General features: G+C 38.8%; 1 protein-coding gene across 1 annotated transcript in view; it reads right to left on the reverse strand.

Moving 5' to 3' along the window:
• The window catches only part of LOC5574758, a 454,311-nt gene that overhangs the window by 13,795 nt on the left and 420,464 nt on the right, over positions 1-20,052 (reverse strand). Inside the window, exons 3-4 of the mRNA XM_021838542.1 lie at positions 14,279-14,858; positions 6,696-6,763 (exon numbers count right to left, since the gene is read on the reverse strand). Coding sequence (XP_021694234.1) covers positions 6,696-6,763; positions 14,279-14,858 — 648 coding nt within the window. The remainder of the gene's footprint in view (positions 1-6,695; positions 6,764-14,278; positions 14,859-20,052) is intronic.

Consider the following 20,052-nt stretch of genomic DNA (forward strand, 5'->3'; position numbering starts at 1 on the left):
CGATTTTTTTCTTTTTTCGATGCCATCTCAATAATCACTGAACCGATTGTTATGAAATTTTGCACATGTAACCGAAGCATTCCAATCTAGTTTTCATCAATTTTTGCTGGCGGATATTTTTTTTTTCGAGTACAGGCCTTAATCTAAATTTAATCGTGCAATTTTTACCGAATTATATCGGAGATGAAAGTCCTATTTTGCATGCTTGTTGGATTAGATCTCAAAAAAGTTCGAAAATTCATAACTTAAATTTTATGTAAATATTAATGATATCAGTGTTTTATGCAAGTTTGGCGACCTGTAGCTAAAAATTATAACGTGATGAAACATTTCTGACAACGGCATCAAATTTAGCAATCCCAAATCTACCAGAGACGCATAATTTGATCCTTGAGACACGCAAAAATGTCATTTTTGTTACGCTATGTTATATATTGTAAGCACGTCCTTCATCCGCTGTACGGATGAAGCCATTTTTTCCTCTGCGTCATTCAGTTGTTCATCGTAATGCTGCTTCCACCATTCAAACACCTCCATTCTTATCCCGGAACATTTCGGCTCGCGGTACAAATCCTTTTCGGGTTGCGTTGAGCTTCTTGTATAACTTACTCGTTTCTTGAGAACGATACAGCTGCTCCCTCTCTTCCAGGTGGCGCTTTATCCTGGAATAGATGGATTTGTTGCCTTCGCTTTTGTTTGTAACGTTCCACATTTTGACGGGTAGTGCAGAGCTACTTCCATGATTTCCTTTGGCATGGCTGGTTTTTCTCGGCTGAATAGGAGCACTTCAATACGACGCATGTTGTGGCCAAATATGAGCTCAGTAGCTTTCGAAAAACCCCACTAGCGAAGTACATCAAAAGTGTCCTGAATTGGATCCGGCTCCACATTCCCTCATGGATTCGAACAGGAACCTCGAGCAGTTGTTAGAGAATCCACCAAAAGTTTCGAAAGGGACTACACTAAAATAAATGTCCATGCGTTCAACCCGAAACATGTACCTCAATGGATTATAAAAGGAATTTCTTCTTCGATTCCATCAGGAATTCGTCCTAGTAATACATTAGGATTTCTTTCAGAGAGACCATCGTAATGAAATTTTACCAGGAATCCAGCGGTTACTGCAAAATTAGCACAGAAAAACCTTCCAAGCATTCCTCCAGGATTAATCCTATGGATCCAGCATGAATTACAATGATTCAACCAAAATTTTCTCCAAGATTTCCAAGAGAATTTCCTCAAATGATTTCTTCAAGAATTTTTAAAAGGATCAGTTTTTTTCGGAAAATCAACCAGTTAAATATTCAGGGATTCTTCTAGGAATTTATCCACCAGAAATTCCTGCAAGTGTTCCACTAGGAATTCTTCCAAGAGCTCTCTCAAGAATTCTACCAGGAATTTCTTCTGGTGTCGAATCAGAAATTCTTTCAGGGATTCATCAGAACTATAACAAGGAGTCAAGAGCTCCACCAGAAATTTCAACAGGGATTCTTCCAAGAATTCATTGTAGGATTTAAACAGAAATTCAGCCATTCCATGAAAAACCGATCTAGTGGGTCACCGAATTCCGTGAAAATTTGCTATTTTGTTCCTTATCCGAAACAAGGATACACGTATTTTTGGATTTTTTGATTAGGGTGACCATTTCCAAAATAGGGTGACCAGAAGAATCGCGATTTTGCAAAATTTTTATTTTTAAAATAATTATAACTTTTGAACCGTTTAACCGATTTTCAATCTTTTTAGACGAAATGAAGGCTAGAGATTTTAACTTTTCAGGAAAAATATAAAATTCCACAAAAATTGTGTTTTTTACGTGGAAAAACTCAATAGTTTCCGTTTTTTCGTGTTTTGAAGGCCTCGGAACCAAAGGGTCTATTGCTGTTCTCATTTTTTCTTGAAAGTTCAGAAAATTTTACGTCTACTGTCAAATTTTCAGCGATGTATGTTTTTTAGTTTTCTGGAAAGTTGAAATCTTAAGCTTTCATTCCATAAAAAAAGATTGAAAATCCGTTGAGCTGTTCAAAAGTTATGATTTTTTTTAAACATTAAAAACTTAATGCGCTGAGATCTACAGTGTGTGCCGATGAAAAATGACTGATTTTTTATTTTCAAAAAAATATATCTCAAAAACTAAAAAACATACATCGCTGAAAATTTGACAGTAAACGTAAAATTTTCTGAACTTTCAAGAAAAAATGAGAACAGCAATAGCCCTTTTGGTCCCGAAGCCTTCAAAATACGAAAAAACGGAAACTATTGAGTTTTTCCATGTAAAAAACACAATTTTTGTGGAATTTTATATTTTTCCTGAAAAGTCAAAATCTCTAGCCTTCATTTCGTCCAAAAAGATTGAAAATCGGTCGAACGGTTCAAAAGTTATAATTATATTAAAAATAAAAATTTTGCAAAATCGCGATTTTTTTGGTCACCCTATTTTGGAAATGGTCACCCTAATCAAAAAATCCAAAAATACGTGTATCCTTATTTCGGATAAGGAACAAAATAGCAAATTTTCACGGAATTCGGTGACCCACTAGATAGGTTTTTCATGGAATGGCAGAATTCCTGTATTGATTCCGACTGATATTCCTTCAGGGATTCCCCAGGAGTTTTTTCAATAAATCTGGCACGAATTAAATATGGATTCCACAAGGAATTCTTCAAGTTATTACACTTGACATTAACCAGGAATTCAAGCAAAATAATTATCCAAGAACGCAATTCTTATGGAACCTCGGTTAATCACCTAGCTCTGGGATCTAAAATATATGTTTAGAATTTTTCACGGAGGGGGGCAGTGGGAGAGAGATTTTTTTAGAAAAAAAAAGTGATCGAAATTCGGTTTCACAAAATATTTTCAATATTATTCTGAAAGGAAATTTTTGAGGTTTTTTTTTATGTAAAAACAAGCTTTTGAATATTACTGAATTCCATTAGTATTTCCTTCACGGATTCCATCAGGAATTCCACTTGAGGTTCCACCAAGCATTTCGCTTGGGATTCAACTAGACTTTTCGCCTAGAATTTCACGGTAAATTGTAGTAGAGATAATACCGTAAGGCTGCTGAAGGAATTACTGGAAGAAATCCTGGAGTAGTCTTTGAAGGAATGACTGGTGGAACCCCTGAAAGAATTCTTTGAGGAGTTTTTGGGAGATTCCTTCATGTAAATTCTGATGAAATTTCTTTTGGAATCTCTATAGGAATTCCTAGTGGAATTTCTGGGGTAATGCCTAATACTACACAAATTTAAAAAAATTTGTGCGGTCCTTAGCCTCTTGCCCAGCAGCTCCTATCCCTACCTCCTCGTGGTACTGGCCGGGGTACGAGTAACCTTAGGGAAGATCGGGTAACCAACCCCCGGTGGGAACTTTGGTCGTATGCTGACAGGGAAGGGGGGGTTTGCTTTTGCTTTTGCCTTTGCAAACCTGGAGCGTCTGTTCCCCATGTCAGGGGCGGCTGATCATCGTCCGAGTCCCAGGAAAGGACTCAAAGCTAAACTGTGCACTATGGCCCTCCGAACATTCAGGGGGAATGTTCCTCCGGAAATCAAGGGGGTTGGTGTCAGGCCCTGCAAGCCAGCCGTAAAAATACACCAGCACAGGAACGTCAACGAGAGAATACGGACCGGAACAATCGGCAAAGACCACAGCGACGAAAAAGGACTAGCGATTGGAAACTCGGTACGTGGAACTGCAAATCTCTCAACTTCATTGGAAGTACTCGCATACTCTCCGATGTACTGAAGACCCGCGGTTTCGACATCGTAGCGCTGCAGGAGGTGTGCTGGACAGGAGCATTGGTGCGAACGTTTAGAGGTAATCATACCATCTACCAGAGCTGCGGCAACACACGCGAGCTGGGAACAGCTTTCATAGTGATGGGTGATATGCAAAGGCGCGTGATCGGGTGGTGGCCGATCAATGAACGAATGTGCAAGTTAAGTTAAGGCCGATTCTTTATCTTCAGCATAATCAACGAGCATAGCCCACACTCAGGAAGCACTGAGGATGACAAGGACGCATTTAACGCGCAGCTCGAACGCGAGTACAACCACTGCCCAAGCCACGACGTCAAGATCATCATAGGAGATTTGAACGCTCAGGTTGGCCAGGAGGAGGAGTTCAGACCGACGATTGGAAAGTTCAGTGCCCACCGGCTGACGAACGAGAACGGCCTACGACTGATAGATTTTGCCGCCTCCAAGAATATGGCCATTCGTAGCAGCTACTTCCATCACAGCCTCCCGCATCGGTACATCTGGAGATCACCTCAGCAGACAGAATCGCAAATCGACCACGTTTTGATCGATGGACGGCACTTCTCCGACATAACCGACGTCAGAACCTACCGTGACGCTAATATTGACTCCGACCACTACCTGGTGATGGTGAAACTGCGCCCAAAACTATCCGTCATCAATGATGTATGGTACCGACGCCCGCCCCGGTACAATCTCGAGCGGCTGAAACAACCGGATGTCGCCAATACGTACGTGCAGCATCTTGAGGCAGCGTTGCGGGATAAGGGCGAGCTCGATAGGGCCCCTCTTGAGGACTCCAGCAGTCAAAGTCAAAGCAGCCATTAACGACGCTGCCGAAAGCATTGTCGGATATGTAGAACGGAGCTCAAGAAACGATTGGTTCGACGAGGAGTGCCAGGAGGTTTTAGAGGAGAAGAGTGCAGCGCGGTACGTGCAAAACGTGGAACGATACAGACTGAAGCGGAAACAGCAAACCCGCCTATTCCGGGACAAAAAGCGTCGCCTGGAAGAGGTGGAATGCCAAGAGATGGAGTTGCTGTACCGTTCTCAAGAAACGCGGAAGTTCTATCAGAAGCTCAACACATCCCGCAAAGGCTTCGTGCCGCGAGCTGAAATGTGCCGGGATAAGGATGGGAGCATCTTGACGGACGGACGCGAGGTGATCGAAAGGTGGAAGCAGCACTACGATGAACACCTGAATGGCGCAGAGAACACTGGCACAGAAGGTCAGGACAACGAAGGCGATGGCTACGTCAGCACAGCGGACAGCGGAAACCAACCAGCTCCCACGATGGGGGAAGTTAAGGATGCCATTCAACAGCTCAAGAACAACAAGGCCGCTGGCAAGGATGGTATCGGAGCCGAACTCATCAAGATGGGCCCGGACAGGTTGGCCGCTTGTCTGCATCGGCTGATAGTCAGAATCTGGGAAACGGAACAACTACCGTAGGAGTGGAAGCAAGGCGTTATATGCCCTATCTACAAAAAGGGCGACAAACTGGAGTGTGAAAATTATCGTGCAATCACCATCCTAAACGCCGCCTACAAAGTGCTATCCCAGATTCTCTTCCGTCGTCTATCACCTATAGCAAACGAGTTCGTGGGAAGTTATCAAGCAGGTTTTATCGACGGCCGCTTTACAACGGACCAGATCTTTTCCGTGCGGCAAATCCTCCAGAAATGCCGTGAGTACCAGGTCCCTACGCACCATTTGTTCATCGATTTCAAAGCGGCATACGATAGTATCGACCGCGTAGAGCTATGGAAAATCATGGACGAGAACAGCTTTCCTGGGAAGCTCACAAGATTATTAAGAGCAACGATGGACGGTGTGCAAAACTGCGTGAAGATCTCGGACGAACACTCCAGTACGTTCGAGTCTCGGCGGGAACTACGACAGGGCGATGGACTTTCGTGCCTGTTGTTCAATATTGCGCTTGAAGGTGTTATGCGGAGAGCCGGACTTAACAGTCGAGGCACGATTTTCACGAGATCCGGACAATTTGTTTGCTTCGCGGACGACATGGATATTATTGGGAGAAAATTTGAAACGGTGGCAGATTTGTTCACCCGCCTAAAACGCGAAGCAACAAGAATCGGGCTAATGGTGAATGCGTCGAAAACAAAGTACATGCTGGTTGGCGGAACTGAGCGCGACAGGACCCGCCTAGGAAGCAGTGTTACGATAGACGGAGATACCTTCGAGGTGGTGGACGAGTTCATCTACCTTGGATCTTTGTTGACGGCTGACAACAATGTTAGTCGGGAAATACGAAGGCGCATCATCAGCGGAAGTCGTGCCTACTATGGGCTCCAGAAGAAGCTGCGGTCAAGAAAGATTCACGCATGTACTATGTACAAAACGCTCATAAGGCCGGTAGTCCTCTATGGGCATGAGGTGTGGACTATGCTCGAGGAGGACTTGCAAGCTCTTGGGGTTTTTGAACGCCGAAGTCTAAGGATGATCTTCGGCGGCGTACAGGAGAACGGCGTGTGGCGGCGAAGGATGAACCATGAGCTCGCTCAACTCTACGGCGAACCCAGTATCATGAAGGTAGCTAAAGCTGGAAGGATACGCTGGGCAGGGCATGTTGCAAAAATGCCGGACAACAACCCTATAAAAATTGTGTTCGCTACGAATCCGGTCGGAACAAGAAGGCGTGGGGCGCAGCGAGCTAGGTGGATTGACCAGGTGCATTAAGACCTGGAGAGCGTGGGTCGCAGTCGAGGATGGAGAGAAGCGGACATGAACCGATTGAATTGGCGAATAATTGTTGGCGAGGCTTTATCGTAAAGCCAAAAAAGTAAGTAATGAATTGGAAATATCAATACCTTGTAAATTGTAAAAAAAGAAAAATAAAAAATAAAACATAATAGTTGAAAGTTGAAAGTCGATACCCAGCACGTGTCACAAGTTCATTGATACATACCTTTTAAAAGCACCATTGTGTAAATCAGTTCGTTAACAATATGGCTGGTCATTGAACGATATAATATCCTGAAAATAAAGACAGAGAAAACAAAGGAAATGACCGTGAGACAAAGACAGCATTTTTCACAGTTTCCCTGCTGGAAGTGGCAAAAAACTAATTTCAAACAAAAGCACTTTTGTTCCATCTAGCCAATACCGAACCCAGTGTGAGTTTGTCTCATGTTTTCAAAACTCCATTAGAACAATGAGGAACTTTTACCCACGGCACGCTTCCATGCCACTATGGTTGGAGATTCTTCTCCCGGTTTATGACACGCTCTTCGGGATATCAATATGCCACCCTCCCTTTCCGCTTTCATCATATGTTTTTCCAGAAGAAGTTTCGTTCCCATAACTTGAAAGTTGCACTCTGTCAGTAGAGTGTTAGATTCACTAGAACTTTTTCTGCGAGGGGCAAGTGCAATGAGTTGCGTTGCCTTAACTGAAAGTTGAAAGTTTTTTTTCAGATCCGTCGAACTACACGTACAGTCGAGAATCTTATAGTATGGGGAGTGTCGTTCGACATGTTCTTATTTTTTATTCCTTTATTTAATATTTCAAATTTACTTTCATCTCTTATATATGGGTGTTCTGTGTTAAACAATACTTTCATCCTAATTTGGTAAAACTAAATTAAGCTCTTATGACCATTTTGTTAACAACATATTACCTATATTTCATTTGTCATAGATGTTCAGAATTTTAACAGGTGAGTTGATTTCACCTGCTTATAAGAAAAAAAAACGCTTTTTATAAGCTTAACTTAAATATATAATGCATTGCTCGTGGCAATAGAAGATTGCATCAGTTTTTGTTTAAAATTACACAGCGTAACAAAAATGACATTTTTGCGTGTCTCAAGGATCAAATTATGTGTCTCTAGTAGATTTGGGGTTGCTGAATCTGGTGCCCTTCTCATAAATGTTCCAGCACGTCACAATTTTTAGCTACAGGTCGCCAAAGTTGTAAAAAACACTGGTTTTATTAATGTTTACATGAAATTTAAAGTACAATTTATCATATTTTTTTGTAATCTAATCCACCAAACATGCAAAATAGAACTTGAACTTTCATTTCAGACATAATTTGGTTGAAACTGCGCGATTAAATTTCGATTAAACCGATTTTTTCAACATGCTTGCAGTCTCCATACAAAATTCTTCGTTTCTTCTATATGGCAAAATACAACAATTCTCTAAACCATCAAAAAATAACTTTTCCGTATCGAAAGTAATACAAACTTTGCTGATAAGTATTGTTATACACATAAAGTTTGAATTCTGTGGCAAATTAAGCCAATATATTACCTTACAAGCTGGCAAACTTGCATGCAAGTTGGCTGAAATAGTCATTTTTTGCATTTTCAACAGTCAATATCTCAAAAACTAGACGTGCTATGATATTTCTGAAAACGGCAATGGATTCAGCAACCCTTAATTAAGTGAATAGCGGTATTTTGGTGCATGGAGACAAAAACGTGTTCCGCAGTGTTATCAATCATTTTATTCGACATGTGTTCCAATGTTTCAACATTGAATATTATATGTAACTCATTGTTCCTATACCAGGAAGAAGACCGCAAAATAATTTACAAAATTTATTTTTGAATCCTCTGCAGAGCTTTCTTCCTAGTAATACAACAGCTAGTCTATATTAGTACAACATAAAACATGGCTGGGCTGAAAATTTGTTTGAAGATCAAAAGCTTGTGCATAAGACAAAGTTTTGATTTTCTGGTAATAAGTGGATACAGACATTTTACATATTTGTTACATATGACTTGAATGTCCTTAATGTGATTTTTGAAAGTTAAACTATTATCTAGTTTTATACTCATGAGTTGTGATTTTCAGTGGCACATCTGTAAAATTTAAATGTATATTCATGCACATATTTATAGCGCAAATTGCTATACTATTTTTTTAAATGCATGAATTGGATTAATTTTTACAGCAGATTGCAGTTGTCACTGCATTGACATTTAAATATTTTTTCTGTGTATATAACCTTCAGGCAATACTGTACTCTCTCTCTCTCCCTCATCGGGAGACTGTTAGGTGTTGACTAGTTGTGATAAGTTTTAAAGTTGATTGACCCCAGGCGGGACGACACTCGTGCTTCTGTTCTCACACCCCAGACCCCAGACTGAATAAATAGGAAAAGTTTTACTCGATTGGTGGGGTGCCGGTTAGAGACATCCTATAACCTAATGGAAAAGATAGTCTCCTATGCGAGAAGCAAGATCAACTAGAATGCGAAATGGGAACTATAATCGAGCCATTAAAGTGTGGTTACTGTGAACAAGAAATCTGTTATGTCGGCAAAAGGGTGTGTGTTATTGCACTGGTGACAGGATAAACATTAGCACTTTATGTGTGTGGGTTGAGTGATGGGTGGCAAATGAAGACGTGCGGGTTATGGTAGAGCCGACACTAAAGAGTCAAACACCGAGCATCATGAGGAAGATGTTTCTAGGTTAGGTTCACTTTAAACAACATTTTGTCCTGAATAGGAATAGTCTGGCAATAGAAGATTTATGATCCTTTAATATTTATTCGACAACAATAAGACACACAAGCACTTAATTTAAGTTCAAGTTAAAATGTACACCCCTAAATTCCTTCAATCCGACGCCTTTTGCTAACGAAAGGAATGCATCGACTACAACTCCACCTACAGAGCTTAGTGACATTTGAACACACGAACACTAGCATACGCGCTCGTCATACACAGAAAAAATAAATTTGCACACGCTTTCCAGACTCATCAAATTGCGTATGGAAATATTACCTAATATGAAAAAATACCCATCAGATTTTGGGGGTTTTCGAGGCAGACTTCATATTATTTTCCTCTAAATTTCACAACCACTTCTACCCTAGGGCACCTATATCATTGAGAGTGATAACCACTATAAGCTTTTTCATGTGACAGGTCCGTCTATGCTTTTGTTTACATGATAATTATCACTCACCGCGTGTATAGCGGTTTTTTGGGTTTGCTTGCATTTTTCGAGAGTTTTTTCCGTGATTGACTGATTGATCTCAAGTAGAAAACGTTGCAACAATCATGCACCTGTGTTAGGCATGACAACCTCAGGAGAAAAAATGTATCCCAATCCATCAAAGTTGGGACAAACGATTGCGAGCGCGCTTGCTTTGTTGTTTGTTTGTATTGCGTATGGTTTTATAACTATTTGATTCACTAGTAGTCAGGGTTGACACATTAAAATCAGTATTTTTTTCCTTGAAATATTTGTATTTCTGTATCCTGGAGCAAAATATCTGTATTTTAAGGCAGTATCCCTAAAAGTTTAATGAGTCGTGAGAATTTAACAAGAAATCGAAGGAAATAACAATAATTTTTAACTATACCATGCAGAGTTATCACAATTGAGAATGAATTCAATAGTTTTCCCCAATATGTATTTTCATTTTTGCTTAAAAATCTATATAAATCTGTACAATTTTGGCAGAATTCTGAATACACAATCTGTATATATGTATTTTTCCAAAACATCTGTAAGCTGTATATACAGATTCTTGGTCACAAACTATTCGTTCGTAAATTTGTATATTTGGCAATCCTGCTAGTGACTGCCAGCTAAGCTTATTAAAGCCTTTTCTTGATACAAATAAAGTTTTTCATAAATATGCAACAATGTTTAATCTTACGGTTGTCGCGCGAATTTTTGTAACGCGAGTAGGGGGTGGTCCATAAATTACGTAAGGGTTTATGGGGGGAGGGTGGGACTTTAAGATTTCTTACGCGCCATACAAATTATTTTTGATTTTCATACAAAAAATCTTACCATAGGGGGAGGGGGGTCGAAAAATCGCTAAAATTGTCTTACGTAATTAATGGACAGCCCCTAGTCGCGCGTTGTACTTTGTGCAACACTCTTGGTATTCCATGTTCAACATATATTTCATGTTCTCACGATCTAGATTAAATATAGAAAAACCATCTTCGACAAAGTTGTTGAGGAGGTCATGGGCTGACATGCGGTGAATACTCAATATCGGAATTTCGCCGCCAGGCAGCGCTAGTGTGTATGAATGTTTTATTTTGCAGATATCTCAGGAGCCTGGCCACTTAGAAAGATGGCGTCTTCGAAAAAGTTGTTCAGAACCTCAAGGGCTATCTTTATTTCAGCCAAGAAATTAGAAATTCAAAACTGTTTACCTGATAGATAGCGTCTTCGGCACAGTTGTTCAGTAACTCAAGGACTATCATTGTTAGAGGCAGTTGATTCGAAATTTTGCCACCTGGTGGCACTACTGAGCATGAAACTTTTGTTTTTAAGATATCTCAAAAGCCTGATCATATAGAAAGATGGCGTCTTTGACAAAGTTGTTTATTAAGTCAAGGGTAATCATTATTCAAGCCAAAATATTGGAGATTCTGCCACCAGGCGGCGTCAGTGAGCATGAAACTTTTGTTTTACTGATATCTTAGCAGTCCAATCACTTAAGAAGATGGTGTTTTCGGCAGAGTTGTTCAGTGCTCAACGGCTATCTAATATTTGTACACACCAGGCCTTGAAATTGAAGATTAACTCAAATAATGATAGCCCTTGAGCGACTGTTTCTGTTCCGCTCAAGTTTTATGGTTTTAATCTTTTCTTTATTCTTCTTAAACAGTGTTGCCAGCCACATGAACATTTGTGATTCGGCCGACTGTATGGCTCGCAACACTTCCTTCAACTTTGGTGAACATTCGGTATCGTTATCTTTAAAATTTTTTGGTATTTGCATATCACACCTCCATAAAATTGGCTCTTTTGATAACAATCGAGCAGTGCTGCCATCTATTATCAAAATATGAAAACTTGAACGGCCATTTTGGAAAGTCCTCAAACCATGCTTCAACTTTGCCGAATATCTCGAATCAGTATCTCCGCATCTAGACGTTGCATTTTTCAAAAACATAATTATAACCCTGATTTTTTTTACGACCGATTTTTTACGACCCCCCAATAACGGTCGTAAAAAGAGGTTGGGGTGTATCATAAAAGAAAATATAAATGTCCATATCTATCAAAATAACGATAATAGGGAGCCGGATCCTATTCTTGGCACTTTTGATTCACTTGGGCAGTGAGGTTTTTTGAAAGCTACAGAGCTCATATTTGGCCTCAGTATGCGTCGTACTGAAGCGCTTCTTATTGCAAAGTTTCAGACGATTCGGCCGTGAAAAACCCCCATGCCAAAGTGAACCATGGCCCAAGTGGTTCTGCACTCTATTGAGGATTCAAAAAAATATTAGCGAGTCGTAGGAAACTCAACGTCAGGTAACTAAGTAATACAAGAATTTTGCGATATATGATATGCTGATATTGCGATATATCGATATTTCGATTCAATATATCGGTGGTATCGATACTTCGATTCGATAATTGTATCGAATCAAATATCGATACTTCGCAATATCGGAACGTCCCTAGCCCTACTGAAAATTCAGTTCCATTTTTATCTTGCATGATGAATTGTGACACGTCTTGCAATGGCTCGCAAAAAATAAGTGCGTTATGAATCGAATTTCCATCAGTACAATAAACAGGTATTTTCATTTCATATGAACATTTTTTTTGGTCCCGGGTTAAGTGGGACCTATGAAAACAAGCTCCAGAATCAAAAGGTTTTTCTACATGTTTCAAACTTTTTCCTTGAGAGTAGCACTAAAACATACAAATAAATGTTTTTTATCAAAACAGCTCAATCTCAAATTACGTAATTATCTAAAAGAGAGTCGTTATTTTTTCGTTTTTTATGTAAATTTAAAATTAAATAAAGACGGATTCGATTGTGAAATGCATCATTTTTCCTTTTTCTATTTTTATTGAACTTTGTATGTTATGGCTACCAAATTTAGTAGTAGAGGAAAACAATTCTATCCCATTAAGTGATTGCTTCCATGTAGTACAATAATAACACTACTACCTGCTTCGCGATCCGCGCCACTAATTAATCATGCCACGCGAGCGACGCGCGACACGAATGATTCTGCTCACATCACCCGCCCCCGCAGGAGCAAGTAACGCGAGCAAAGGATCAAACACTACTCCATGTCGTTTTTTGAAACTTTAGGCATGATAAAAAAATACCACAGGTGTTGTGTTTGCTAAAATTTATTTTTTTCTTGAAGCTTGGAAAAGTGATGTCTTAGCACGATTATTTTCAGCGACGGGGTAATACCGCTAACCCGCGAGGTAAGAGCGATCATCACGATTTTCATACACATTTTTGCCAAAAAATATACCAGTTCCCTGTGATTCTAGAAAGTTTAATGTTTTATGAATTTTACATTGATTAACGTAACAATTGAATAATTTTTAGGGTTAATTAATTCAAGAAAACTTAGATATATACTTATCATCACCTTGAAACACCCATATTTTTTTAAATATATGCAGATTGTATTTTCAACACAATTGATTTAATTTTACTTGAATAGTAATGTACAACGTATTAACAACTTTTAAAATTGTTTAGACATTTTATTTGGTACAAATTAGGGGTGGCGGTCTTACCCCAACAACAGTGGTCGGTTTTTTCCCTGCTTGCGAAATTTTCACAACTAGGGCCTTATTTCAATGCAAATCATTTACAATTCATATATCACTTCACTGAAGCATATTTCACATTTCTGTTAAAGTATGGACGGATAATTTGTTATGTTTTTAAAATAAAATCCCATCCTAAATACTTAAGTAAGCATGTTAAATTTAGATCAGATATCGACGAGCAGAAACTTTGTTTTTGATATTTGTTACGAAAAATTTAATGTAATTATTACCATAAATAAGTCCATAAATAAATAAGTCAAGGGTAATCATTGTTCTAGCCATGCAATTTAATATTTAGTTCCCAAACGGCTCGAGTGAGTGTGATTTTTTGCCAAAAATCTCAAACCTCTAAGCTAAAATGAACAATTTCTAAGGGGCCTTCCTTATCCGAGTTCTAATTTTCTAATAATGCAAAATGTAATGAAATGGTAGTGCAAGCAATTGTGTTGATTATTTTAGTACCTACGATCAAAGTTATTTAAAGTTAAATTAGTATGTTTAACACATGATAATAAATATGTAAGGAAAAATCATTTTTTCCAAAAAAGATTAGTACGCAACTAAAAAAATATGAAAATAACAAGTGTTGAATTACCCCGCAAAATGCAGCAAAAAATGCGCATTTATAAGGTTTAATTTAAGCGTAACTTCAGCAGCTGCTATAGAATTTTACGATTTTCTGTAAAAAAAAAACTTAAAAATGTATAAAAAAGAATCATTTTTATCCATTTTCTATAATCTTTCACCCTAGATTATTAAAGCATTCTAAAACACATCGTTCGTCCAAATCGAAGTTGTGGCGCGTTTTGGCCTTTATTGAAAAATCCCTCCAGTTCTCCTACTTCGGGTAACATTGATATTGATGCTCTATGTGTGACATGGTGATTAATTTCACTCGAATTTGCGGTGTACCTACCCAAAGAATAAACAATAATTCCAAGCTAATAACAATAAAATGCAAAGTTTCAACTTACCTAAAATAGACAGTTCTGTTGCGCTGGCCTTTGTCATCTTGACTACTATCTCTAGTACTACTGCTACTACTACTGCCGCTGCTTCTTCGCCCAAACAGCCCAACATCCCCTACCGGAACGCTCCAGTTCATCATCATCCGGTCCTCGAACATGAGATCCTGTTTCCACACGTGCCCGAGACAATCCCGGGGAAGAAAGGTGCCGTCGAGCACTTTATCGTCATCATCTTCGGCATCGACGTCACCCTCATCGAAGTAAGCTTCTATGTTCGGTTGAATTGAGTTCCACCGGATGGGATCGAGACGCGTCCTCCTCCCATCTGCTCGCGAAGGCTTCCGGTGCGGATGCTCGGAAGCCCAATCCGCTTCCAAATCGTCAATCCAGGTGTTGGACAGCACCGGCCGGTAATCGTCTTCCCCTGCAGCTTCACGAACTCGGTCCGAATTGGAAAGTTGATTGCTATCTAAGAACCGCCCCACCGGATGGTGGTGCGTGTGAGCTCCGAGGGACGAAGTGCTCTCCGCCAACGATTCGATGTAAAAGTCGCGGATTTCCGACTGCTTCGGCCGCTGGACTTCCACTGGAAATGGAAAAAATAGAGACAAAAATGCAACAGTTAGCGATTGTGTATTCAAAGCGTGTGACGGAAGCGGGGAAATTTACTGCCAACGTTTGAAGCAGATTGAAACGAACAGCAACAGATCTGACACTGCCGTCCCCATGAACCGTAAAAGCATTGAATGACGGAGCAAGATTTTACATGACCGGTTCCGCACGGTACCGAGCTCAGTGCACACTGGATGCTATTTGCTCAAGAAATTTTCTACAGAGCGTTTCATGTAAAATAACATTTATTTATTTATTTTCTCCTTTATTAGTATCATTCTAAACATTACATTAATTTTTTATACCTAGGTGTTCTGTGTTAGAAAACATTATCATCCTAATTTCGTACAACTGATCATTTTTTTAACATCATATTTCATTCAATTTCATTTCGACTTTTGTTCCAATGTTTCAACATTGGATATTCTATTTTACCATACCAGGGAGGAAGCTTCAGAATCATTTTCAAATATTTACATATGTTGAATCCTATACGGAGCTTTTATCCTAAAGTATGCAACATGGCCGACCTGAAAATTGGTTTGAAGATCAAAAGCAGGGTAGTCAATCGTCGCCGTAAAATGGAAAAATTCGACGACGAAACTAACAGAAGAATCGTCATCGTCAGCGTGCATTTGGTATATGCATCTTCAACTTTAAAAAAATGTATAAAAGCTTCATATATTATATAAGATAATTTATACACTATATCTATATAAGATAATTTATGACCGCTTCGCAGAAAAAATAGAACCACCGTGCAACGACTTCGGGGTCAATGCAACACGTGTGTGACTTGGCGAATCGACGCGTGGAAAGACGCTGAATGGTGTGCTCGTGCTTGGTTTTATAAAAGCACACCACCATCCACGGTAGGATTGGAGTTGAAACTGTTGCATCTCCTGTTCGTGTTGCTCAATGGATGGTTTGGCCATCCGTTTTGCTTTGAAGCCACGGTAGGTATCGATTTATGTAGAGAGAGGTTGGTGCAATGAATCGAAATGCTATGAAAAATAAATTGCACCCGATGGAAAATTCATGGGAAACGCATGAAAATGATGGTGATGAAAATCGATTGACTGTGAGCGGGAATAGCATTCGAATGGGATGTACTCAAGGAAAATGATCCCTTGTGTTGTTATACCGTGTGGGACCGAAATCCGTACACCTAAGCACTTAATCAAATAAAAACCTCTGTTAAAAATATTTGGATTTGTAAAAGGCAATTAATCACTCTTTTTCTATGACTTTCACATCTTTTAAGACATACACTCCCGTGCAAAAGTTTGGGTTCACCCCCTCAAAACATACAAAAGTGTTCTGTCCATATCTCTGTGATTACACGTCCAATTGAAACTCTTTAAGCCACATTTGAAAGGCAAAGAGTTATTCTTACTTCGTATGTATTTTAATAAAAACATTTTTTGAACTTTGTATACTAAATTTTTACTTAAAGTTGTAACATTTTTCAAAAAACACACTGAAAAATCATATCTAATTTCCTCAGCATTGGATCGACCAAAATTTTTAAACAAGGTGTCATTAGAATTGTAATCTTATATTCTTTGAAGAGCACTCATGAAATTTTTGCGGAAAAATTTGAAAACTATTCAAAATTAATGCAACATTCAGTCAAGTCATCGTGCAAAAGTTTGGGTTCACCCCTCAGTATGGTATATCGTGCAAAAGTTTGGGTTCACCTGAACTTACTTAAATCAGTGAAATCTCAAACCAATCATGTACGCGCCATTATTTGTGCTCAAAAAAGCTTTCAACTATTAAAATCGGTTGAAAAATGGCTGAGATATGGACAAAAATGATGCGCGTGTGGCTCAAACTTATGCATGGGAGTGTATTTAATCCCAAAATTAGCCTAAAGTTGAGTAGAAACCTTAAAAAAGAAGAATTAAATTCTCTTGTCTTGAATCGTAATCCGTACACTCTAATAAGGTTGAATCAAAATCCGTACACCCGTGATTCGAAATCCGTAAAGCTGCCCAAAATTCAAAACTCAAATGCTAAAGACGTCAATTTTATTCCAAGTGAGCATCAACCTTCAACATGATGCTTCCAGCAGCATATTCAGAATCATTAGACGCACTGACCACTCTATAGTAGGTTCCAGGTGCCCTAGGGGAAGTGGTCAATTAGGAATATATTTAGACTATATCAGTATGGGCATCAAACTTCAGGATTTTTGAAAGTGATAATTCCGGAAACATTTACAGAACCACCGACTGCCACGACCACTCTATAGTAGGTTCCTGGTGCTCCGGGGGATGTGGCCAAATCAAAACATGTCCGGAGCTACTTCCATATGGGTATCAAATATTAAGATTTTGGAAGGTGTTGCTTCCTAAAGCACTTCCAGAACCACCGGCTGCCATGACAACTGAATAGTAGGTTCAAGGTACCCAAGGTTCAAGGTGGAAATGACAAATTTCACACATGTACGGAATCATATCAATTTGGGTAACAAAGGTTAATATTTATAAAATTCATGGTTCCGGAAGCAATTTTAGAATCACCGTCTACCATGAAAAGTAGGTTCTATGTTCCTTGGAGGATGTGGAGCATTTTTAGAACCACAAGATGTAATAACCACTCTACAGTATATTCCAGGGGCCCTTAGAGAATTGGCCAATTCGGAACATGACCACGTCTCTCGGGGTACTTGTAACCTGTTATACAGTGCTCTAGGAGCCGCTGGCTCTGAAAATGCTCCCGCGAGCTTTACCTTCTTTTAAAGTTTGACACCCATATTGATATGGTTTCAGAAATGCTCCTAATTGGCCACTTCCTCCAAGGCACCTGGAACCTACTATACAGTGGTCCGTGCATCTAATAATGTTTCCGATAGCACAACTTTGAAGTTTGATGCCCATTTGGATATAGCTGCGGATAATAATAACATGATTGGAAATACAAACATGACTGACCATATTTTCCGGAACCAGTTTTACGTGGTGGTCATATATCTGAGGATTTCTAACGAATCTTATTGTGTTCACCGGCATTCAACTTCTAATTATTTCTTATTTCAAGAAAAATTATAAACATCTATACCAGCTTCACATCGCACAAAAATACAAATGACAGAAAAAAATGGCGGACATTTTCCGATGTCCGGATGCCAATATGCATGGCCAAGCAAGCTCCTGATACTAGACCAAATTTGCCTTCTGGATGCATCCAATTTCATCAATTTTTCGTAAAATTATAAGCATTTTAGTTTAGACAAAGCTTTGCCTATCTCAATCATTTTGCCTATCGCCTGTATTACCGCATCTCTGATAATGATTTTCAAAATACCTAAAGCATTCGCAGCTTTCGGGAATTATTAGCCATTGTACACTGCTTCAACGCCTTTGCCTTAATCATCAGCGTTACATTACAGCTTCATATAATCATACTTATTGGCTAAATCGTGATGAAATATGTTAAAGTTTTGTACTGTACGGATTAAGATACAATTTGAAATTATGAATAGAAATCCGTACAGCGCAATAAACCTCCCAAATAGTTATTGAACTGTTCAGAAATAGCATTTACTCCTGAAGAATTACAAATACTCACTATAAGAAGTCGTCATGATCAAATGTTGGTTCAGAAAGAGTGCGAATTTGACTATTAATATGTTGGAAACTATTCTAACTCTTCTTAGCAAATCACTAAGAAGGCACACAAACCAATCATCACAATGATGAGCGGTCACATTTTGATTTTTACGATTTTTCAATCATGGCCTACTTTTATCAAATTAGCATGAACAACAACTTTATAATTTATTGTAATTAGATGTGTAATTTTAAAATTGTATATGTATTCATTTTAATATTAGAATAATGAAAAATCAATCAAGTGTACGGATTTCGGTGCTGTACGGATTTCGGTCCCACACGGTATGCATACATGATTTTGGTTTGTGTTTCAACGAAGAATGAAATGGAATACTTTTTTGTGTCTGATTCTAAACTGCAATTTGAAAGTTTAAGTTCTTATTTTTCAAAATAAACTTGTTTGCTGGACGTGTAACGCAGAAAGTTTCTCAACCAATGAGGAAATTTGATTATTTTTTCATATCTATTGTTATTTGAGCATTAGCAGCAATGTTACGAATTCTTGCTGAAAGACACTAGATCAAAGCAAAATTACATTTGAGCAATATTTTCTACATGTTTTTGTACAGAAGTGTAAACAGTAAATCTTAAATTCTCTTTTATTGCTGTTTGCATTTGAGATGCAAATCTCGACTAAACGTCCTTCGAATGCGGTAACACAAAACAATCAAAGGACACCTAGCAACGATTATATAAATCACCGCCGCCCTAGCAAGAAAAACCTATCTTTGACATCGCATTACTTGTGAAAAATCTTACCGCGTTTGGTGTTCCCGCACTTGATATTTGCATTTCAAACGCACACAGCAATACAAACAAAAAATAAATTCAGCAGGACTTATTGGATTTTGTTCGATTGCATTTCACGAGATATAATTCCCATAAATCAATAATTTTCCCTGCTGTTATTCAAGAAAAAACTCTATTAAGGTACTTAATAGAGTTAACCCTTAGTTGTGGGTGTTCCTATAGTTGCGGTAGTGCCGTTTCCACTGATTTTATTACACTAGCCACAGAAGCGACACTGCCAATCGACGTATTGGCTTGTTGAAACACGGAACAGTTGAAAAGAGCGTTCAAATTGGTTTAAAACTGATGAAATATCACTAAAATTGCTAAAACTGTTCTTGCTTGTACCAATAGTTGCGGTAAAGTGTTCCTATAGTGGAGGATCCCATAAGAAAACAACGGATACCGCAACTATAGGAACACAAATTAAAAATATACCGCAACTAAAGGAACAGTGTACCAATAGTGGAGGTATTATTTTTCACTGACATACCGTGGGTTACTGTGATGAAATATTTTTTCTCATTAGGTCAATGGTCGTTACTTCCCGTTACAACATTAACATGTACATTAATTGCACTTCTTGAATTTACGCGGTTAAATGAAGTTCAATCGTGCTTAGTACCTCCACTATTGGTACATCTACCCTAATTTATAACAATCTCTGAGAGAAACAGCCCAGACATTTCTCGAATAGAAATTCTAAAAGTTTCTTCGTGGGTTTCTCATGGAAGTACTTTGGTAATTGTCAAACCAGAA

The sequence above is a fragment of the Aedes aegypti genome, chromosome 1 (genome assembly GCF_002204515.2).
Source record: "Aedes aegypti strain LVP_AGWG chromosome 1, AaegL5.0 Primary Assembly, whole genome shotgun sequence".
Taxonomy (NCBI): domain Eukaryota; kingdom Metazoa; phylum Arthropoda; class Insecta; order Diptera; family Culicidae; genus Aedes; species Aedes aegypti.